The sequence below is a fragment of the Nymphaea colorata genome, chromosome 7, assembly GCF_008831285.2.
Source record: "Nymphaea colorata isolate Beijing-Zhang1983 chromosome 7, ASM883128v2, whole genome shotgun sequence".
In the NCBI taxonomy this organism is placed as follows: domain Eukaryota; kingdom Viridiplantae; phylum Streptophyta; class Magnoliopsida; order Nymphaeales; family Nymphaeaceae; genus Nymphaea; species Nymphaea colorata.
In genome coordinates, this window is record NC_045144.1 from 6,468,715 (window position 1) to 6,493,175 (window position 24,461).

The 24,461-nt window shown below is 38.1% G+C and overlaps 1 protein-coding gene across 6 annotated transcripts in view; it reads right to left on the bottom strand.

Annotated features, from left to right (window-relative positions):
- Nucleotides 1-24,461, bottom strand: part of LOC116257487 (helicase and polymerase-containing protein TEBICHI) — a 48,197-nt gene that overhangs the window by 13,373 nt on the left and 10,363 nt on the right. For 5 of the 6 annotated variants that reach the window (XM_031634291.2, XM_031634287.2, XM_031634286.2 and 2 more), the window contains 13 exons: nt 22,237-22,342; nt 21,958-22,158; nt 19,852-20,046; nt 8,400-8,561; nt 8,067-8,306; nt 7,653-7,865; nt 7,219-7,569; nt 6,983-7,135; nt 4,325-4,531; nt 3,588-3,806; nt 3,349-3,466; nt 872-2,151; nt 84-281 (listed from right to left, as the gene is read on the bottom strand). In XM_031634291.2, coding sequence (XP_031490151.1) covers nt 84-281; nt 872-2,151; nt 3,349-3,466; nt 3,588-3,806; nt 4,325-4,531; nt 6,983-7,135; nt 7,219-7,569; nt 7,653-7,865; nt 8,067-8,306; nt 8,400-8,561; nt 19,852-20,046; nt 21,958-22,158; nt 22,237-22,342 — 3,643 coding nt within the window. The remainder of the gene's footprint in view (nt 1-83; nt 282-871; nt 2,152-3,348; nt 3,467-3,587; nt 3,807-4,324; nt 4,532-6,982; nt 7,136-7,218; nt 7,570-7,652; nt 7,866-8,066; nt 8,307-8,399; nt 8,562-19,851; nt 20,047-21,957; nt 22,159-22,236; nt 22,343-24,461) is intronic. The other variant, XM_031634288.2, reaches the window with a different exon arrangement.

Here is a 24,461-nt window from a genome sequence, read left to right on the forward strand (position 1 = left end):
TTATAATTTTAGCCAGTTTTCTGCTGCATGAAAAACACACAAAAATTGAGAACACTATGAATCATATGAATCTGCTAACTTACCAATGGGTTCTCGATGTTGTACAAGACATTAAACAAACCCTCAGAGATAAGTAGTTTCCACAAAGAAAAATGTAAAGCCCGTATCTGTGCCACACGCCGGCAACAACCATTATGTGCAACCTTTTGCATCTGATTTGTCCATCTACCATCTCGATTAGCAACAGCCGCAGCTTCCATGGATAACCTTTTCTTTACCACCTGCAGTCAAAAAACTTTTTTGAGCAACTGAGAAGTCTTGTCATTGAAATGCAAGAACCATAACATTTATTTCCATGTCAGTATCTTCTTCGAATATCGCTCAGCCATGCCAGTCTGGACGATGTATAAGTTAGGTTTATTCAATAGATGTATACACACACACATTTCATCTGCGTATTTTTGTACCTTTTATTTTTTATGTATTTTATATTTTTTGCTTTTTTTTTACTTGTTTCCAAGTTTTTTAGCCATTAAGGTAGCATTTGCTACATTTTGAGCCATTGGACTAGCATAACAACCAGCCCATCTAGAGCTTAAATATATTCCAGATTCATGCTGTGCCTTTTATCGTTTATTAGAGTTCAATTTTGTTACTGGTAATAGGCAGTCTGTGCCACTGCAAGAATTGATTGATGACAATTTGAATCCTTTGAGATTCATCTTTCTGTTTTGGTAATTTTGTGAAATGTTTAATGCCCGGAAATCATTTGTCGCAATATACTGATCAAGGTAATCGCTAACTATCATTCAAAATGATTAAACCAATTAAACAAATATAAACTAACGAGATTATATCTTCAAAGGCACACCTTCTCCAGATTTGGGTTAGAGCAGCTCTCCTCGTCCGGCCAAAGAAGCCATACCACAATTCCAATGTCAATTCCATCTTGTATAACTATTGGTGAGAGAAGGAAATAGGAATTATCAAGTAATTTGAAGTCATGCATCCATTGCATATGTTTAATATTGAGGCCACCAATTCTTTTAATGGATATACCAGGCTTCTGCAAGGCCTGAATCTGAAATTTCAAATTCCAAGCAACTTTGTTGATGCCAGTCTTTGCCATGATTGATGATATCCTGTTCCATCTAGTTTGGAACAACTCCAACACAATCGCAAAAGATCTGGCAATATTCTGTTCACTATCTGAAGTTTTTCCAAGATCACAACTTTTGTCAGTCAGTTCTTTGGAGGGTAGGAGGTCCTTTGCAAAATTAATATAGTAGACAGGAGAGTCCTTCCAGCAGACAGCTATGCCATGAAGTTCAAATGGGCCAACGCAATTTAGTTCTGATACTTTCGAGAAGTGGATATCAAAATAGAACTCACCAACTGTCTCCCACAACAACAAGAATGAATCAAGATTACCAAATAGAGTGCTTGCATTTACAGGACCTCTATCAGTAATTTTACTATCATCAAAATTAAAACTACACCTGTTATTGTCCTTATGTTCTTGCTGTCCATGCAAAATAAGAGCGTCATGGCCCTCATGGATACTAAAATCTGCTGTCTTAACAACATTGGCTGACTTTGGATAAACTGAAGCTGCATTTTTAAAATCCTCGTCCTTCATTTTATCAGAGGCAAGAGCAGCAGCATCTGTTGTAGCTTCAACATTCAAAAGGACATTGCAAATAGTAGCTCTTACCCTGCTATCAACACCACCGGGACTGTTTGGCACTACCAAATGATTCGAGAGAGCAACTTCATCAGTCAGAAGACGTTCACATTGCTCACTCAGGTCACGTCTAAGGTCTTGAACTTCAAGTTGAACATTGTTTTCTGGCCCACTTCCATTATCTTCAACAGTAGGTACAGCATTGACAATATACGAACCATGACTTCTAGTGATGTTGCACATAGAATCATCAGCAAATTTCATAAGCAAAACAGCTTCCTCCTCAGCAATGTCAATTGTAGCAGAAGAAACCAAAGGTTCAGCGAGCAGAGGAACAGAAACTCCAAGAGACTTTAGGGCCGAAAAAGCAGCAACCCTTGCCTGTTCAGCCTGCTCAAGCACTATTTTCCGTGCTCCAGCTTTTATTTTCTTAGCAACTCCAAATTGTATTTTTTGCAGTTCAGAACCTGATAACAGAAAAAGAAAAGCAAGATAACAAAGGCAGAGCATGCAACAAATGAGGCACAATAGTAAGTCCACGTGGAAGATACATGTCCACCTAGAAACCAAGAGACGACTCCATATGAGCATGATTGCAGCTTTGAGTGAAAGATGTCCACTCAAATGCAGAAATTCAAATGTTTGAATTTAAAGAATAAAAAGTAATTCAAGATATTCACAAGAAAAATATATGTTTTAAACGTTGGATTATGTTTTATTTTATTATTGTTCAAAAAAATATGCAAACTCTCATTTTATTAAAACGACAAAAAAAATGATTTAACTGTAACAAGCCACTTAAATTGGTGTACTCAAAGTCAAAGGTATAGGAACACACGTCTGTCTTGTCAAACAGCAAACTATAACTATCTTAGTATTTTGTCTTCTTGATGAATATTGATTACACTAACTGTTGTGGGATCACACTTCTTTAAGTATAAACCCGAAGACTTGTGTGTTTAAAAAGATTCATAGTATTGTTAAACTGAATTTTACTCCAACAATATAATCTTTAGATTCAATCTTGGTAGAGAATGTCTATTCAATGAATTTAAAGAGTATTTGGAAAATAATGGAATTTTCACACCAACTATCTTGTCTACGCATCACACAACAGCAGATATAATTGAAACAACAATAATTGTACTTAAAAAAAATTAAGTAGCTAGAAGTGTACTTTTTAAAAGCCTCACAACTTTGGCTTGCATATGAATGAAGTTTTTATCTAAAATGGAGAATAAATAATTTGCATATCAACCACATAGACACAAAATGAAAATTACTGAGAACATTAGGCATATTAAAATTGACAATACCTTGACAGGCATACTCTGATACTCTCTTACAATAGGTTTGCTCAAGCAGCTGAATGTGACATGCTTATCAAAAGGAAAACAACCAATATGCATATTTCCATTTTCAATCTTGCCATAGTTTCATTTCAAAACGTCCACTTTGAGGAGTTAAAAAATGGCTAACTAAAATGGAGAAGTGTTCGCATTGCTGTGAGGAAAAGCATTTACATCTTACTAAGTGCATTTGATTTAGCTAGAGCTATTAGAGTGGAATCATTTTATCAGGCATATAAGTCAAAGCAATATAAATAGTTGCACATAAGAATGGACAGCATCATAGTCATACATCTCGTTCACTACCTAGTGTACCTTGTGCATTCCAGGAAACTGCTTCAAAGAGAGCTTTTATAATCTCCATAATAGATGCTTCAGCTACTGCCAATGGGGTTCGCAAACCAGCCTTGTAGAGAGACCTTGCTCGAGACCCCTAACCAAAACAAGACAGTTCAGTGACTTCAGTAACCCCACCAAGTAAAGAAATTGAAAATATAGTAACACAGAAATGCAATACATGAGATCTTTAAACTGGTAAAGTACTAAAGAATGACCTTAACATATGGAATGGTAGTTAGCTCAACAATTTCTGCTTGGACACCAAATGATACACGATGTTGAAACTTTGATATCAAACCTTCCATATCATGCCAACCAAGTCTTTCACAAAAAGTAGAAACCATTGATGCAAACCTTCCAGCATTCTCTTGCAAGCCCTGAACCATCCCCCTTGCTACTTTATAGGCCTCACAGACAGCTGTTACAGGTAATTCCTGCATTCAAAAGATGCATCAGCAAACTTCACCTTCTTGAACAAAAAAGGAAGCCTAATAGTACTTAGTCATGATATTTTTTGTAGACAGATTCTTAGTCTTGAGAGATCAAATATTGAAAGCTAGAACTAAATGTTAAGGGCAAGTCTAGGCTGCCTAGCAACTCATTTTGCAGTCACATATGCCCAAAGTCAAGAACATTGGTTGGTGGCAACAGAATTTTTGTTTTAGAATTTTGATTTATCACCTTCTAAGAAAAGGATACTGCTACTTGACAGACCATAACAGTAACTACGCCACAGTAAACATATGCGGGCTTATAGCTAGCTTATCCTATGCAAAACAAACCATCAACGACACTAAACACTTCAGCAACCCTAGAATTCAAAAATTCAATGCAAAACCACTCAGTTAGCACAAATTTAAAGTGCAGATGCACATGGCACCTAAGCTCACACACACAAGCAGAAATCCAGGAACGGGTATAGACACACATAGAACATGGAGATATCTCTTACCTGTACAAGTTTGCACAAAATGAGTGCCACATAAAAGCGTCTTGATACACGCAAAATTTGTTTGTCTGACATCATAACATTATTACTTCCACAGAAATTACGCTGCACCTTTTCATTCCCTCCATATCTATCACTTGTTTGCACATGTGCTCCATGAGCCATTCGCATCAAGAAAGGTTCTGTTACTCCAATCCTGTTAGCAACAGACTGCAGTATTTGGGCTTCAATTTTGGTTCATCAATGAAAATATAAGACAAGCATGAAATTGAATAACTCCAAGTGTGTACAATTCACAGCATCCAATAACTCGGTAAATGTTTTTTGCTTTTACATACTATGCTTACACATTCTGCATACTGCAGTGACAAAGAAATACCAAGCATTACCCAACTGAGATACGAATATAGGTGAATTATCAATGTACATACATCATCCAGTATGGTATCTACTTTCCAAACCTGTAAATCATGCATAGTACACCAAAATCCAGCATTTTGCTGTAAACTTGAAGCAGATATAATTCTATGTTTGACCATTTTGTGTGCAAATAGTATCTTTGACTTTCTGTGCAATGTTGTAAGCATACTGCAGAAGAACTAGTTAACTGTTGACAAGATGAGCAGGCGAGCTGGTTTCAGGTGGTAATTGCTTCAGACAACCTGTGCACTACAAGATCTTAGTTCCTATTAGGCTATTACTACATTAGACTTTTCTTAAGCTGAATGTTGCCATGTGAACTGAAATAAGGTTGATTCAGAGACTAGTAGCTATTAGTAATTCCATGCGTGCTAACAAATTACATATGTTTATGACCAGTAAAACTCAAGAAATATGAGACCCATTATAAATTGCTCAATTCTACAAATTGGGAGATACATGTTATCTTCTCAGAAATACTTGTAAAAGTCAAATTGAGAAATTGACAGCCCAAGGTCACATTCTTTAAATGAAAATAATCAGAAAAAAATAGGAAAACCAACAACAAAAATATGGTTGATTCCATGCAACAAAATTAGAGCTTTCATAGTTCTGATCCATATCCTACGATACAGAGAGTTAGTTAAGCGACTCATTGTCCTAGTTCCTAGCCTTTCTGGGACTAGAACCAAAGCTGCTGGAAGACAGACTTGAGGTTAGATAAATTTGGAATCTGCACGAATGTAAGATTAGTGCTGTCGGTATGTAGCTCATCCCTTGCTTGGTCATTCAAGGCGTAGCCGCTGTTGTCTTTCATTTTCGGTATTCTATTCCTTCTCTTCATAATCCCTATTCAAATTGCTTGCTTGACTTCAGAAGGTGGCTTTCAGTTCCAATAGATTGTAACACCCTATTATGAAAAGTTAAATCTTGTATTGAAGATTATTGCAAATCTTCAATGGCTTATAAGGGGCATGGTTAAGTGACTGAATGTTATAGATCTTAGCCTTTTCCGAGCTGGAATTGAAACTGCTAGGTCTCGGGTTGGGATCTACCAAACTAAGAGTCAGAGCGTAAACCTAGTGTGAGACTAGGCCAGATTGTTACACAAACTTCCCAAGTTTAAATAAGAGGAAAAAATTCTTGAATGAGAAACATTCAGAAGACTATATAAGAACAAAGAAATATATTAAAGGAAGATGAAATTTTCCCAAATTATTTCATAGATGGTTAACGATGTAAAGAGTCAGACGGTCACTAATATCTAAATCAAACTGTGCTTCTGATGATTCAATTACAATAAAAGTATGTATGCTCTGATGGATATAAACCACAAGTACTGTTAGATTTTACATGAATACATATGCACAAACCAAAATATATGTAATATAATCATATACATGTACATACACTATAATATATGTATATGTGTGTTGTTCTATTGATACACTAGGCAGATATATTATGTATATAGGTTTATGTGTTTTCCTTTTTAAATTTTTTCTGTTTTTAATTGTATTCTTTTTTTTTTTTTTACGTCAAAGTTAGATTTTGACCTTGAGCCAGATTAGCCATTGTCTAGTCCATTAGTTCTCACCCGTTGTATTTATAGCTCAGCCAATGGCTACCTTGCTGCTCCTTTATGCATATATGGAAGGATAAATCCCTCTTCGTATGTACAGTTTTTCTAAGCATTGTTTGTTCAGTACATTATACCCTTTATCCCCTGTATTATGCCTTAGTGTACATGGTGAGTTTGGATCATGGTTGGCCTTAAGTTTCATTAGTTCTACTTTTTTGAGCTGCTATTGTGCCCATATAGTGAAAATTTTTTACATCTACAAAGACCAAGAAGCACATATGTAGAATGTATAAAGCTTCATTTTTGTTTCTTGTCTGATTACAATGGTTTGACCAGAGTAATAGAGCATTATTTTTTTTGCTGCATGGAGCTGCCTCCTTTGCATCCAATGTTTCCTTAACCATCTTTTGAAGTTAATAAAGAGATTTGTTTTTGTCTTAAGTGCTTTGTGTGCTCGTGTGAGCGCCATTGGAACTAATTATGAGTAAAGATTTTCACCCACAGCTTGAATTACTGACTGCCACAGAAATTGTCCAAACCAAGAATATATGGAACCCAAATTGAGGAATGGTGGTGGAGTTCCATTCAATAAGTCCTCTCCTTATTGCAGCTTCAATAAAAAGATGGACAAGTTTAAAATAAAAAAAGCAGAAACTTACCTGATCCAGGGGAGATAATTCCATAAATCTCTCATAGTATAGTTCCCAATCGGGTTCAACTTCAACATTAATGGGAGTTACCAGATACACTAGATGCAGATCAGATGCAAGCACCAAACCTTCTCTAGCCCTTGAGAGATCAGAGAGCACAACCTGTTGACGTGTAAGGGTAAAAAAGGGGGGGAAAAATACTATGCATGATCAAGAACAAACATATATCATAAGCCAGTACATACGAGTGACTCTTCCGGAGCAAGAGAGCTACCAAATGCTGCCCGCCCAAGAGAGGTGGTGCTATACAACTTTGTTTCTCCATTCCACTCAAGGAAATGTTGACAACAAAGCCAACGAAGAGAATCCTGGGCAGAACTTACAACAGCTTGGAATGGTTTGGTGGTACTCAAAAGGGTGCACCTCACATAACGGTGGATATCATTTGCAGTTTGAACAATGCCAGCAGCAACAACCTCCAAAATTGCATGAGTCATCCCATTTTTATCTTCTGACAAACAAGATTGCAAAGGTTGACAGCTACTGTTTAACAGGGAGACAATTTTTTTGGCCTCATCAGGTTTACATATCATTATCTGTTTCACAGAAAAAGAAAAGCATAAGAAGACTCTCACAGTTCTAAAAGAATTCCAAGCATAGAAACATATCTAGAGCATACACTTTCGCCTTTGGAATCTATTCCAGTACGGCCAGCTCGACCAGCCATCTGTCTGTATCTAATTCCATCAATAAAGTCACGACCAATCCTAGGCTGTCGAAATATTACTCTCCTGGCAGGAAGGTTGACTCCAGCAGCTAAGGTAGAAGTGGCTGTCAAGACACGAACAGTTCCTTGACGGTAGCAACTTTCAATAATCTCTCGCTCTTCAACCTATTTAAATAGAAAACCCAGTCTTTTCTTAGCTTATAAACCAAAGCAAGAGTTAGAAAGGAGAAACAACATCAGAGGCAGTCAACTTGGATTCAGTTGATAACTTGATACATTTGTAGTGATGATAGGTTTCATAAACCAATCATCAGTGAACAAATCACATAGCAGTTTTAGACAGAACATGCTGCTTAGCTGAATTACCGTTAACCCAGCATGATGATAAGCAACACCATGTGGCAGAGTTTGCTCCAGTATCGGGTCCAGCCCAGAAGGGCATTTCCTTAATGCTTCCAAAGCTGAAGAATAATACTGAAGTCCAGAATGAACACCACGCACATCTACAGGAAACCATTTTAGATATTTGGAGACATGTTGCGCAGTTGTTTCACATCCCTTACGACTAGAACAAAAAATAAGTACTGAGTGACCCTCTTGAACTATCTGCAAAACCATTAATTGGAACATAGTAGTGAAAACAAGAGTAGAACACTTTCAAATGAGAGATTGGAACAGAAACTAGAAACTCTGATACACCTCATTGCATAATTCCACCACATGTTCTGGATCCTTGCCTCCAAGATTAGCATGATTCTGGATAGTGCGGACAATGTTCAAGTTTCGATCAAAGATTTTATTCTGAACCTTGATGTATTCCTCTAGTGGAACAGGCCGAAAATCTGTTTGATATAAAGCTGCCTACAAAGGTTACATTCAAAATCAATAGACAACAAAAAGGAATTGAAATAAAAGAGATGAAATTTGGCTTGCAGATGATGGAAACTGAAATATGTGAAATTCATACCATTGTTCTCATGCATTTCATAGAACTACAGTGATTAAAATAATCATGTTCAAGTTCACTTTTCTCCAATTGCTGAATTAAGTATTTCAGGAAATTTGAACGCTATTGGAGCCAATTGGAAGGTAGGAAGAGAACCTAGTTATGAAGAGAGAAAATATAATATGCAAAGAAGTGGGATCTAGTATCCAAAAAGAAGATCCAGACCAAAGTAGATGGCCCAGAATCCTAAAGATATAACAGAGAACCAAGACTAGATAGAATGTGGATCCAAATCATACTTCAAACCAGGGTTCCGATACAAATTCCAAATTGGTTCAAGGACATAGCTCCAGATCCAATCCAGAATCCAAACTATAGGTGCCTAGGCTTTGCTGCCCCTGCACCTCCTATTATTTTTTTTAAATAAACTCCTTCAATGCTGCTGCCTCTCTCTCTCTCTCTCTCTCTCTCTCTCTCTCTCCCCCCCCCCATAATCTAATTCTTGCCTTTCATCTTGTTTAGTTCCTTAAATTTCCATCATTAATCTAGGACTAGAACCCTAGGATTTTGTTATTTAAGCACCCAATCCCAAGGAGAGAGGCACATCCCTTCAGTTCCTAAACTGTTTCTGCCCCTCAACCTGTCTATCTCTGACCTCCTCTATTCTCTTTCCCTTTTATTTTCTTCTACTTCCACTTCTTCTTCATCTTTATACTTCTCGTTTATTCGCAATCTTCTTCTTACCGTTCTTCCTTTCATCCAATTTGTCTCCCCCTTTTCTTTTTTCCCATACTCTATCATATGGAGTGTGGCTGCTGTTGAAAGAAATATAGCTTCTTCTGTAGTTAGTTGCAATTGCATTAAAGATTTAATATTTCGTGATATGCTGTAATAAGGAGGACTTTTGTATAATTTCACTAATCTCTAATTAAATAGAGATTAGGGTTAATAAAAGATTGTTCTGCGTTTCCTCCCATTGTATTGTACATGGTATCAGAACTTCTTGACCCTAGGGCTGTCTGATGCCATTCTTCAAAAAAATCTATCCCCTTGACCCTCAATATCCTTCTCTGTCTGCTGCAGTATCTTCTTCCCATAAACTCTTTTCTCCTATTATTGTCTGTTTCTACAGAGGACTGGTAACATGAGATCTGGTCACTGCTGCAACAGAAGTGCAGCAGGGCCACTTCTCATGGTCGCCCACAGTTGAAGTCTGTTCATGGGCATTAAATAGAGTGGACAAAATTTGAAGCTCTGCTGGACACTGGGCTCAGTCGTAGATCTGGTTGTGGTTCAAGTTTGTGAAGGAAAATGAATAAAGGTTGTTGTGGCTGTCACTGAACAGATTTCTGGAGAAAGAAATCCTTTTGTTGCTCTTGTTTCGGATCATGTTGGTAAAATAATTGAAACACAGATACATTTCATGTTGCTTGATAGCTATTTATGGTTGGTATGCTGCAGAAGACAAACCTGTACTAATCTGAATGTCAGGGAAGTTTCTGAATCTCTGATCAGGCTTGAAGTTGTAAGAACAAAATATATACTATACATATTTGTTTCTTCTGTTGTGGAGATTTTTCTATGATCTTTTTCCTGACTTTCATGGAATTATTCTTCAATATCAATATCATGGAGCTGGGGCTAATGATTTTATTTTGGAAGAAAGTAGTAGGGCAGATTGTTCTATATATATATATATATATATATATATATATATATAGATATATATATATATATATATATATATATATCCTTGTTAACATATCATGTATAGGGAACCAGGTCTGGATATAGACCCGGTCCCATGGGCACGGGTACCGAGAGTGGCTCGGTACCCTAGGCGGGTCTTCCTCTTATTTAATCCCACTTATGGTGTAATTGTTGATTAAGTGGAATAACATTTTCTCTCTCCTAGGGTTGCGGTTGTGCCCCTAGGTTAGAGCTTCTCTGTGGTTTTTCACCTCTCTTTGAGGTTTTCCACGTATATTGTATGTTCATTCTCTTTCTCTCCATCTTGGTGTGTGTTTCTACATGGTATCAGAGACAAAGCGTGAGAGATCGTTGGTGTGCTAGTCGTGTTTCCGCCGTTTTTCGCCGCTGCTGTTTCCGCCGTTTTTCGCCGCCGCCGTCCAGCGCTGTCGCCGTCCAGTGCGCCGCCATCCAGCGCCGTCGCTCTCTGCTGCGCTGCCGCCCTCCAGCATCGTCGCCCTCTTCAGCTTCGTCGCCCTCTTCAGCGCCGCCGCTGCCCACCGCCGTCGCTCTCACCAGCACCGCCGTCGTCTAGCGCCGCTGCCTCTTGTTTGTCGTCTCTGGTGTTGGGTATTCCTTCTCCTTGGTGATTGTGATGGCCGAGGAGATGTCCCTCAAGATCGATGATGCCCTAGACTCGGGCAGCAATACCAAGAGCGAGATCTTGCCTATTCAAGTCACCTCCATCCGGCTGAACAAGGATAACTATCTCTCTTGGTCGGCTGCCCTAGAAATTGGGATAACCAGTCGTGGTCGCCTGTCCTACATTACTGGGGAGAAGCCTGCACCTTCTAAAACCGATCCGCGATGGGCTACTTGGGCTTTGGAAGATAGTCAGGTTAAAGTATGGATTATTAGTTCTGTTTCCGCAGATATTCAGCCTTTGATCTTGCGTAAATCGACTGCCTACGACATGTGGACTGTGCTTGCACGGATGTATGGTCGTAAGAAGAGAGTATTGCGTACGTACCAAATCAAACGTAGCATGTACTCTCTTAAACAGGGTGACTTGTCTGTAGCCGCTTTCTTTGCAGCCCTGAAGACTAAGTGGGAGGAACTTGACTACCATGTGAATGATGACTGGCACTGTGGGTCTGATCATGCCTTGTACTGGGACAAAGAATGGATGGATCAGACGTTTATTTTCCTTGGAGGCTTACGCGATGAATTTGAATCCATTAGGAGCCAAATTCTCAATTGTGACGAGGTCCCCGGAATTGAAGAGGTGTATGCCAGTGTGGAATCTGAGGAACAGCGTCGCCAGGTGATGCATATTGACACCAGTCAGGGGAGTTCACCTTCAGCCTTTGTTAGTCGTGCTTCTGGGATTGCACAGCGTCCTGCTCGGCGGTGTAGCCATTGCAACAAATCGGGACATTCTGTTGATTTTTGTTGGGATCTTCATCCTGAGAGGCGGCTTGTCCGGGGTCGTCCTCCTTCTAGCCGCCGGAGTCCTTCTGTGCCTGAGCCTAGTCAGAGTAGTCCTTCAAATGTTGCCAAATCTAACCTTTCCTCCGATCAAATCAAAGAACTGCAAGCGTATATCAGCCGACTATCTACTACTCAGGAGGATGCTTCCACGTCTGAGGGGGCTAAGTTAGCCCAAGCTCTCGTGGCCACTAGTGACCAAGGTAATTCCTCACATGGTGATTGGATTGTTGACAGTGGCGCTACGCACCATATAACAGGAGACCCTAAGATGTTCCAAGAATACAAATTGTCTTCTGGGCAGCAACGTGTGTCTATGGCTGATGGTTCTTCTATCTCTGTGGCTGGAAAAGGGAGTTTGTCCTTGTTAAATAAATACTGTCTTCATAATGCTCTTCATGTTCCCAATATTCCTGTGAATTTATTATCTGTCAGCAGTATTACTAAAGAACTCAACTGTAATCTGATCTTTTCTGCTGATCGGTGTTTTCTGCAGGACTTGGTGACAAGGCAGAAGATTGGGATTGGTTCGGCTATTGATGGACTCTACAGACTGCCTGTGCAGGTTGCGTCTGCTCTTATTTCAGCCACTAGTGGACAGTTGTCAGGCATGGAAGACAGATCTACTATTATGCGATGGCACGAGCGGCTTGGTCATCTTCCGTTTCCATTGATTAAGAAGTTGTTTCCTAGTTTGTTTCATTCTGTTTCCATGGACTCCTTCACCTGTGAAGTGTGTCAGTTGGCTAAACATGTTAGGGCCTCGTACCCTATTTCATTCAATAAAACCACTCGTCCATTTGCTTTGGTTCACTCTGATGTTTGGGGTCCTTCGGGAGTACCCACTTGTCGTGGTTTTCATTACTTTATGACCCTTATTGATGATTACTCCCGTTGTACGTTCGTGTATCTGTTGAAAGAACGTAGTGAAGTTCCCGTTATTGTCAAAAATTTTGTGGCCTTTGTGGAGACTCAGTTTCAGACGTCTGTCCAAGCTTTTCGCACCGATAATGCTAGAGAGTATGTCTCTCAATCCCTAGATGATTTCTTGAAGAGCAAGGGTATTGTTCATGAAACGTCTTGTAGTTACACACCTCCCCAAAATGGCGTGGCTGAGCGAAAGAATCGCCATTTATTAGATGTCACTCGGGCTATTATGTTCCATCGGCAGCTTCCTAAGCGCTACTGGGGTGATGCACTTCTCACTAGTGCCCACCTTATTAATCGTATGCCTACCCATGTGTTGCAGGGTCATTCCCCATATTCTATGCTGTGGCCTACTCAGAATCCCTGGCCTCTTACTGCTCGGGTGTTCGGGTGTGTCTGTTTTGTTCATGACCATAGTCCCACCCTCAAGAAACTTGATCCTCGGTCTATGAAGGCTGTCTTCCTGGGGTATTCCTCCACTCAGAAGGGATACAAATGTGTTGATCCTACCACTTCTAAAGTCTATGTTTCCAGGGACGTCACCTTCCATGAACATGAGGCATACTTTCATGGGAATCCTCTTCAAGGGGAGTATCTAGGGAACAGTAGTGAAGAGTATTCCTCAAATCAGTTGATTCAGTTTATGGATTTCTTGGATTACAAGGCTAGTGACAGTGTGGCAGACACAGTCAGAGATGATAGAGACTGTCACATGGACGAGGGCCTTGTTGATAATCAGCCTACAGCCCGTGATCATTTGTTTGGCCAGGTGTACAGAAGGAAGAAGACAAATGTGATTGAAAATGTTGATGTAACCAATCTCAATCATGTGAGTTCCCCGGATGACCCAAGTCTAATCAATGAAGAGCTTCCTATAGCCCTGCGCAAGGGCACCAGGTCTTGTACTTCTCATCCAATTCAGAGATTTGTCTCTTATGCGAAATTGAGTAAGAATTACAAATGCTTTATAACATCCTTGTCTAAGTCTGTTATTCCCAGGTGTGTGGAAGATACTAGAGAGGATCCTAAATGGCTACAGGCCATGACAGAGGAGATGAATGCCTTGGCAAGGAATGACACTTGGGAAGTTGTGGATATTCCCAAAGGGACTCATTTAGTTGGTTCAAAGTGGGTGTTCAATGTGAAGTACAAACCAGATGGTAATGTGGAAAGGTATAAGGCTCGTCTTGTTGCAAAGGGGTTCAGCCAGAAATATGGTATTGATTATCTTGAAACCTTTGCCCCTGTTGCCAAACTGAAAACTGTAAGGGTCATATTAGCACTTGCCGTGAAAAAGGGGTGGAGCATGGATCAACTTGATGTTAAGAACGCATTCTTGAATGGCCATCTAGAAGAAGAGGTCTACATGAGTATGCCTCCTGGATATGTTCAAAGCGGAACATGTTGTCATCTCAAGAAAGCCTTGTATGGATTAAAGCAGTCTCCTAGAGCATGGTTTGAAAGACTGAGGATAGTGATGAAGACAAATGGATACAAACAGGGAAATGGTGATCACACCCTGTTCATTAAGCAGAGAGATGGCCTGGTGAGTCTTCTTCTTGTGTATGTTGATGATATGATAGTCACAGGTGACGATGAAGAAGAGAAAAAGAAGATGAAGGAGAGGTCAGCTGCTGAATTTGATCTTAAAGATTTGGGTAAACTAAGGTACTTTCTGGGGATAGAGATTGCTCGGTCAGAGACAGGGCTGGTTATGAGTCAAAGGAAATACACTCTGGATCTTCTAAAGGAGACAGGCAAACTTGGATGCAGGCCCTTTCTAACTCCAATGGAGTCCGGTACAAAGATAAGCATCAAAACTGGCAACATCCTAGATGAGGAAGGAAAAGGGCGGTATCAGAGGCTGGTTGGTAAGCTCATCTATCTTACTCTTACTCACCCTGATATTACTTATGTTGTAAATGTGTTGAGTCAGTTTATGCATGCTCCTACTGATTGTCACTGGAAGAGTGCAGAAAGAGTGTTGGGGTACCTAAAGAATGACCCAAGAAAAGGATTACTCTATACTCAGCAAGACCAACTTAATATTGAAGGATACTCTGACGCAGATTGGGCAGGATGTACTGATACTAGGAGGTCTACCACAGGGTACTGCATCTTTTTGGGGGATAACCTGGTTGTATGGAGAAGTAAAAGGCAGGAAGTTTGCTCTAGATCCAGTGCTGAGGCTGAATACAGGGCTGTGGCTATGAGAGTTACAGAAATGTTATGGTTAAAGATTCTCCTAGCAGATATTGGTGTTGAAACAGAAGAGAAGATGAGGATGTACTGCGACAACAAGTCTGCAATTAACCTTGCGAATAATCTCGTTCTGCATGACAGAACTAAACATGTGGAGATTGATCGCCACTTCATACGGGAACGCATAGATTCAAAGGAGTTGATCCTACCTTATATGAAGTCTGAAGATCAAATTGCAGATGTTCTAACCAAAGCCTTATGTACATCTCAATTCGAGAAAAATGTAAGCAAGGTTGGCATGTTTGACATGTATGTCAAGCTTGAGGGGGAGTGTTAACATATCATGTATAGGGAACCGGGTCTGGATATAGACCCGGTCCCATGGGCACGGGTACCGAGAGTGGCTCGGTACCCTAGGCGGGTCTCCCTCTTATTTAATCCCACTTATGGTGTAATTGTTGATTAAGTGGAATAACATTTTCTCTCTCCTAGGGTTGCGGTTGTACCCCTAGGTTAGAGCTTCTCCGTGGTTTTTCACCTCTCTTTGAGGTTTTCCACGTATATTGTGTGTTCCTTCTCTTTCTCTCCATCTTGGTGTGTGTTTCTACAATGCTAATTCATCAGGTCTGATCAGTTCCTTTGCTTGTGTATAACAGTAAACCTGACAAGGAAGCCACAACATCCAGCTGTCTGCAGTAAGCCTGGTTATTTCTGTAACACTGTGTGAACTATCCATGGCTACATCAAGAATAAAGAAAGCAAAAGTGTCATGGAAATATAAAGAGTTTTGTGAATCCTTCCTCATATGAAAGGTGTTAAATATTGTAACTCTTGTTACCGCCAGCCCTAATCTCTTTTAGCTCTGGGATTAGGGTTACGTTAATAACAATTTCGAATGTTCTCTCTCTCTGGTCGTAACAAAAGGATTTGTAACAGAGACGTTCGAGGTAGAAGAAGGCTTTGGTGTACCTTTTGTGGCAGGTTTGGACATCTAGACTATAGATGTTGGGACAACCATGGTTGTGCCTCTTCCATGCAGTCTATCTCTCAAAAAATTGATGTTAGGTTGCTTCTAATTTGATTTCAAGAAGTTCACATGAATTTGATAACAATTTTATCACTCTCGGTAGTGCAGAGTAGAGTTAGCATCCCACTGCCCTCTTAACCCTAAACATATATAGCTGTTGTGGATATTTCTTGCTCTGCAGGTGCGTAGATTATTGAGTCTGCAATCTCAAGACATTATGTAGAGATTCTTGGAGTTTTAACGAGTTGAAGTCTATAACAAAATCTCATAATGTTGTGTTGGTGGATGGAAGTCTTTCTCCAGTTGTAGGCTGAGGAGATGTTTCTGCCTCTCCTATCCAACAACTTAATGATGTTCTGCATGTCCCCTCTTCCTTCGAACCTTCTATCTATTAGTCACCTTGTGAAATAGTTAAATGGCAGAGTAATATTAGACCTAATGTGTTGTGTTTTTTCATGACTTATTGATGGAGATGAGGATTGGTGGAGGCCAGGAAGAAGATTGTATCTATTATTTAGAACAACCAGTGGAGGTCGCCAATTCTATTTGTGAGCTATCTTTTCTACTCTTCTATAGTGGCACCAACTTTTGGGACACATCCCTCCTTGTCAAAATTTTGTCAGGCTCCTCCTAAAATCTCCCTGACTGTATGTATTCTTTGTGAGGCTTGTTAGCTTAGCAAACACCATGGAAGCTCCTTTCCTACTAGTGAAAGTTCGTCTACTATTCAAGTCTTGGATCTCCTTCATGTTGATATATGGGGACCAAGTCGTGTACCTAGTTGGTCCAAGTGTGAGTATTATCTTGTCATTATTGATGACTTTTCAAGATTGTGATGGGTGTTCCTAATGAAAATAAAATCTGAAGGCTCATATATTCTTATATTTTTTGTCATTAAAATAAAGAATCAGTTTAGGTGTTGTGTCAAGATCATTTGTCTGATAATGCACATGAGTTCAAAACCAACGAGTTGTTGCAATTCTACCAAGACTATGGCATTAGACCCCAAAACTCTTGTCCACACAAATCTTAGACACTTGCTTGATGTTGCCCGGATTTAATGCTCCAAATCATACCCCTGCTTCATATTGGGAAGATGCAATTCTCACGGCTTTTTACTAAGGTTTTTGGATGTGTGTGTTTTGTTCACGAACTTGAACCTAATGGTCCTAACCGTGATAAACTTGCAGCCCAAGCTACAACATCTATTTTCCTTTGATATTCCAAAAATCGAAATGGCTACAATTCTTATGATCTCATCTCTAAACGAGAGTACGTTGGTGCGGATGTGACATTCTTCGAGTCAGTTCCATATTAATCTATGTTTGCCTCATCACTTCCTATTGATCATCGTCAAAACATGCTTCTTCATATACCTATGTTTCCTTTTAGAGTCTATCCCTTCTGTCGTGTCGACGTGTCCAATGAGACTAGTTATCCTAATGATCCTCCACTGCTATACACTCAAAAACCATCAATAGAACCAACCTCTACCACTCCTCCACCAAAGATAAGCTCTTATAATGACATTGCTGTTCAAGATGTGAATCCATCAGAACATGTACATATAGAGGCTCCTGAGATTGATGATGATAAGCCCATTGCATTGTGGAAAGGAATAAGATAATGCACTTTGCATCCTTTCTCCAAACATGTCATAGATACTAGACTGGGTAATCATATGAAGAAGTTTATATCTGCTTTCTTGACTACTTCCATTCCATTGAATCATCATCAAGCTTTATTGGATCCAAAATAAAAGCAGGCAATGTAGGAAGAAATGAACACATTAGTGTCAAGAGGGACCTGGGAGTTAGTCTCTTCTCCTCCAAATATAGGCATTGGTTGTAAGTGTGTGTTTACCATTAAATATAAGGCAAACGGATCCATTGAACACTATGAGGCCAGGTTGATATATGACAATATATGGAGTTGTTTTTTTTGAAACATTCACTCTAGTAGCCAGACTTTTTTTACATCAGAATCTATCAGACCATATATATGCAGCAACCTCTAGGATTCGAAGTCCAGGGGGAGTGCAGCTCATCTAGTTTTCAGCAAAAATATAAAAAAATAGTTTGAGTTCGATTTGTTTTTGTTCAAAATCCATCATTGGTCTCCAATCCAAAATTAGTAGAAAAGAGGAATTATTTGCTTTAGTCAATAATTTGATCAAACCATGCAACTCAGAGTAGTAGTTTGTCGAATTGAAAATTATTTTGGTGCTCCTTTACAAAAGAAGTGAAATATTTCCAAAATTAGAATTTAGAGACGTCTTTTTGCTTTTCTAGTGACTTTAAGCATAGTCACAAAAAAAGACTACATGTTTCAAACGGCGAGGTGTTCCGCAGGTATAATATGACGAACTTGAAAAAACAGGAAAAAAGGGAAAATATAGCAAATTTTTAAAATTTTAAAAACATCCTCAAAATGAGGGAAAAGTAAAATAAGTGAGAAACTAATAACACAAAATCAAAAAATATGTAGATAAGCAACAAATAAAAATTAGAAAATGAAAACAAGCACTTTTGCATTAAAAATGCCTAAAAAGGAAAAAAATATGCAAAAAAATGCATTTTTACATTTATTATTTTGGCCTTTTTCTCAAAGGAACAATGATTTTTTTAAGTTTTAAAAGGCACATATTTGTCGCGTTTATACGTTTTTTTTTGTGTTTTTTATTACTATGATTTTAAGATACTACTTTGCAGAAAAATTTTTTTGCAGACCAGATGTCTAGAATTATTTTTGTAGTCTTCACTTAAAATTTTAATTTCGGCATTCTCCTGTTGTTTTTTGATAGATCAAAGGGTTTTAGAACTTTATATATCATTCAATAAAACAAAGTAACTCTCATAAATTTTCCAGGCTAACACACAAAGAGAAAATGAACATAAATCATTATCTATATACATAAATCTATATATCATTGCTCTTAAATTGCTTCATCAAATTATAAATAACAAACCAAGTTATGTTTAAAATTATATTAATGAATTTAAAATGAAATAATCTTACCTATACTTTTGTAGCAGCAAGCTACAACTACCAAATCCCTGTGAATAGTCAGAATTGTTAGTATTACATAATCTTAAAACTTCTAAAATTTAAAACATTGAATTATTTAATTTATTTTTAGGATTTCTAAAACTTATAACATTGGATAACTATAAAGGTTCTTTGAAGTTACTTATATGTGAAACTATAAAATGTGAAGTTTATACTTTATATATATGCACATAGTTGGAGTGAGTTATGAGGGGGAGAGAGAGAGCCCATGTGCCTTGAGATAAGAAATTCTCTCCCTCTTGAAAATCTAATATTTCTCTCCTATTTGATTCTTTATTAGTCAACAGTAAATCTCTCTCTCTCTCTCTCTGATTAGAAAGAAACATTTGTAATACAAGGACCATGATTATCTCTAAATCTGATCTAGGCTGCCGCATTAAATCATAATCCAATGGCCTAAAAGGGGGAGAAGGTGCACCGGCAGCAACCTGTCTTGGCTAATATGTATATATAATTATAAACACACACACACTCTCTCTCTCTCTCTCTCTTACTATCAGCTGTGGTAACTGTAGGCCAACACGACTAAGAAAAACTTACACAGGCCTTTTGGAGCCCAAGTCGGATCTTTGACTATTTTTTATGTTAGCTAAGCCATGCTGTCATTTATTAAGTTTGAAAAGCAGTGAACTCATAATGAAGCAGGCTTTTCATATCCAATTCATGTAATGATGGGCAACATCATCAATAGGCAACATAAATTCCTACTGCCAAGAGCCAAAAAAACAGGAAATACAACATTCTTTGCAGCAGAAGCAGCTCCATTCAGTTAGATAGTATCATTTGGCTGATGGTTCACATACCTGCAGCCAATCAGCGACAGCAGCTACATTTGGCATAGTTGCACTCATTCCAACAATTTGGAGTCCTCGCACAGTACCACCATTGCTTAAACTTGAGCTATCACCACTAGATTCTTCTGATATCCCTTCACCAGTTGCATATCGAAGCTTTGTCAGCATAAGCTCCAAAAGATAACCCCTACTTGGATCACCAACCTGAGCACAAAACAATGACCCAGATTCCAACAGGTGATAAGAGATAGAACATTCTATTCTGTTATTTTTTGTCAAGTTCCATTGAAGATTTAACCAACGACAGTTTCCAAATAGATATATACATCTACAAGCTTATGTGCAAGATTTACCAAAAATATTTTACCAATTAAACATTTGTTGGAACTAAAGAGTATATAACATATTTATACAATACATCTCAATTATAAGAAATGACGACATAGATAATACTAGAAATTCACCCATTCACAGAGATGGCACAAGGTAAGGGAACAATGTAATGAAAAATATTATGACCGTTCAGATTATGAACTATACAAGAAAAAGAGAGAGAGAGAGAAGGAGAGAGAGAGAGAGAGGGAGAGAGTACACATCTGCTGAGATCACAGAAAAAAAATTGAAATTAATGTTTAAGGACAAAGGGATCTGAATAAAAAGTAAAGAAGAGGTACATGATGTGGAGGATGGTGAGAAATAAAATGGCAATGATAAAGAACATTAGAACAATTCAGAAAATATGAAGCGACAAAATAAAGAAATCTCATTCAGTTGTTTTTTGGAGTTGTGCCCTAATATTTGAGATTGTGGACAGTAAGGAACAGGAGCACTTTTAATGATCATGTCTCTTGCACTGAGCATCTGATGCAAATGCTCTTCATAAATACCTGTCAAGATAACCACTTGTCAACCATGCCCAAACAATGAAGCTTATGGTTTTTGTAGAACTATGTATAAAGACATGTCTCATTAGAGACCTAAAACATTTTTTATCATTTCGGTAGAAAAGCTGCATAAATCTGTATGATTTACTAAAATAGCACTTCTATACAAAAGGATTCAATCACATGATCATGAAGTGTAACTGCCAGACTGGAAAAACTCTAGCAGCAGTGCAACCCACAGTCTAAGGAGGTTGCCTGTTGAGATTGCCATCGAGGGACATTACGTATTGAAACAAAAATACCTTTTTGGTGTTCTATCAACAGCATTTTCTTCAGGCATGAACAAAAATTTTGTTTCATTAACAAATACCGTTCCCAGGTTCCAGGCGAGGTTCACCTGAGGTATTAATGGAGAAATTTGTTTCCCTCAGGAAAATCTTGGAAGATAAACTAAACATGGAAAACCAATAAATTTATGAATTTTATATTAAATTTTTCTTTACAAACATTGATGAAAATTCAAATTTCAAAATAGTTTCAAAAAAAAAGTCTACAATATATTTCAAAATGTTTTTTAAGGGAGCTCGATAGTCTGGCAAAACCATCATGAGAAAATTGCAATAATTTCATTTTCATACATTTTGATTTTTCACTTCTTTCTTGTTTTCCCTTTTCCCCATTTAAACGAGATATTTTTGAAAAATAAAAATAAAATTTGTGACTTTCGTTTGCTTTATCAGCAAAACTTGGGAATTCAAAAATATCTACATAATAATGATAATATTTACAAGAATAAAAAATACAAAAAAAATAATGAAAATTCAACATGAAAATATGCAATGTTTTACAATTTCTTAGTGATAGTCACATTTTGGTGATACTTTCAGAATAGCCAGTCAGTTCCTTCTTTTGTTGCACTGGATTTTGATATTATCACAATTTTTGAAAACATCACATGTATCTGTGACTATGATTGAATCTTATAAGCCTGCCCCACCTACCAAACTTCAGTACCCAGGGCACCTTCGCACCCATCACTTCTGGATGCACAAAGGAAAAGCAGGCATTTGTTAAAACATGGTATCACCAATCCCTGAAACAATTCAGAAGTGATCAAGAGTTCTGGTGGAGAAAGTTCCAGAACTGCTAAAGACAATGCAACCAAAAGGTCCAAAACTATGTATCTCACTTTTTCATCCCTAATAAATACTTAAAGACAACAGATGTTTACCATATGAAGCTCATCAATTACAATAATTCCAACTTCTGAAAGTCGACTCTCTTCTAACAATTTGTTTATTAGAGAGTTTGCCTTCTCAATTGTACATACTGCAATAGATGTATCTTTAGGAAGTGTTCCACCACCTTGGCTCCCATAGAAACTGCGAACATGCTTGTTCATTGGCCGAAGGAGTGATTCCAAATGTTCAGCCTGAAGGAAGAAGAGGTAAGAAACTATTTACTGCCTTGTCATTGACCTGAATAGTCTAACTCTATAGAGATAGAATACCTTTTCAGCACAAATTGATACATAAGGTAGGACAAGCAGTGCAATCTTTCCAGTGGATAATACTTGACGAAGCATTAGGATTTCTGCAACAAAACTCTTTCCTGCACTGAAATGGCAAGTAACTTCAGAAGCATAGGCTTAAAATATCCTAGATGATAACTGATGTAGCTTAAGGCAAGGCAAGCAACAAATCAGACAAATACACAATAAATTCATTGGAGGACATGTTAGTATGATTTTAGAGGATCTCGAGTAAAAAATACAAAATGGATGCCAAATAAGGTACTGAATGTCTTTGTTTCTAAAACTAACTTGGAAAGCCACATGAAATGGTGATAAATAACCTCTTGGTAATTTTTGCACCTAAAAAGAAAGAAGTTTCTGCTTGAAAAAAACTCCTTAAATGATGTCAAAATTTTGACAAGATCCTTCCTCTACTTGTCCTATTCCTTTATGCAACAGTTCCTTCTGAATGAGAAAAAAAAAATGAATACACACTTTGGTTCTGAACAGGCTTACAACCTAATTTAAAGCTTCTCCCCAAGGCTCCCATTTTTTAAAATCCCAGGTGTCTTGGTGTCAATTTAAATGCAACACCTAACCATGAATAGATAGTTTACCCTTAAGATGAGGAGAAGCAAGAGAAAAAAAAGAAACTTCTGAAGACCTTCAAGTTGTCAGAGTCATCAACTTTGACTAGAACTCTGTACTAGAGAATTCTTTCCTAGAACACTAGATGGTGCACGACTGATCGAGTACAAAGCCAAGCCAGATGGTTCAACTTTCAACCTACTACATTCTTGGCATATTTCCCATAAATCAACAAGGCAATGCCTAACTTTGGACCCCAAAATTCAGTATACATTTCCAGAAAGTTAAAGCATGTCCTAAACCATCCAAATGTAGTAAAGTATGTCTTCAGTAGAAATTTTTTTTAAACAACCTTGTAAATTTTTTTTTTCTCAAACATCAGAGAGACAACATTAATAAGATTTTTCATAATGTTAACCAAACGATAATTGAGATCTATGAACAAGATATTGTGATGAGGAAATAATACTATACAAATAATTGTCACCAAATAGTCAATGAATCTCTTTAGCTTTCAACATTGGTATTCTCAATTACTATTCTGTGAACATTAGCACAACGAGTACACTAAATTAGAAATAAAAATACCATGATTTAGATTTCGCATAACCATAATGAGCAAAGTAACAAAAAGGAAAATAGCAAAAGGACAAACAAGACAGTCAGCAAAGAATGTCCAACACTTCAACAACTAAGATATTTTATTAGCTGAATATGCACATTAAATGCCTTCAAAGTTTTCTCTAATGTTCTAAACAAAGTTGGATTCGGTTAAACTTGTCAAGTCTAGAGCTGCAACTGCCTTTGCTAGGTGTGCATAAGAATATTGATCAAGGGATGCCCTATCCAAAACCACTAAATATGAACGAACAATTTCAGAATAATTTTTTGAAAATTGACTCACCCCAATTTTGAAATGTAGGATGTGGGGATGGGACTCATTTTGTTGGTACAAGGATGGCAATTCTCAGCACCTTTACTAGGGTAACCAAACCAATGATCAAATGTTTTACTAAGCATAAGTAATCATAGCAAAAAGACCCATCTTGTCAAAACTCGCATTAGAGTGATGATCAAGTTGGTTGTTCTGCCTATTTTGATTGAGGTTGCAGTGGAATTGCCTTGAGTCCTACTTTTACAAGGCAACAGGAACATGCCCAAATTTGTTGAATGAATGTCATGGATGTGTAACTGTAGATAGACGTTCAAAAATGTGATGGTAGAATTAAGATAAGGCTTAGCATCCAAGGCGTAGACATTCCCTCATTATTGGACTAATGCCCCTTAGAATGAGTTTGAGCACCCAAATGACTCACGGAAGCTATTCTTAGCATCTCCAATGAACTTCTAGAAACTATAAGGGAAGAAGGACTTTGCATAGCATGAAATTGGAGTTATGCATGTAGTAGGTATACAAGCTGTATAGGCCAGTTCCAAGATCCTAAGGCAAGGACTTGTTCCATACTATGCATTGATACCCAGTGCAAAAGAAGGTCATGAAGAAACCTCATAACGATACCACGCAATCTAAGTCTGGCATGATGCATGCATATCCATGGATGGCATGGACTGAAAATCATAAAATTGAAGGAAGTCATTGCATTTTTGCATCCCTTTCTTGAGCTCCAACAGGA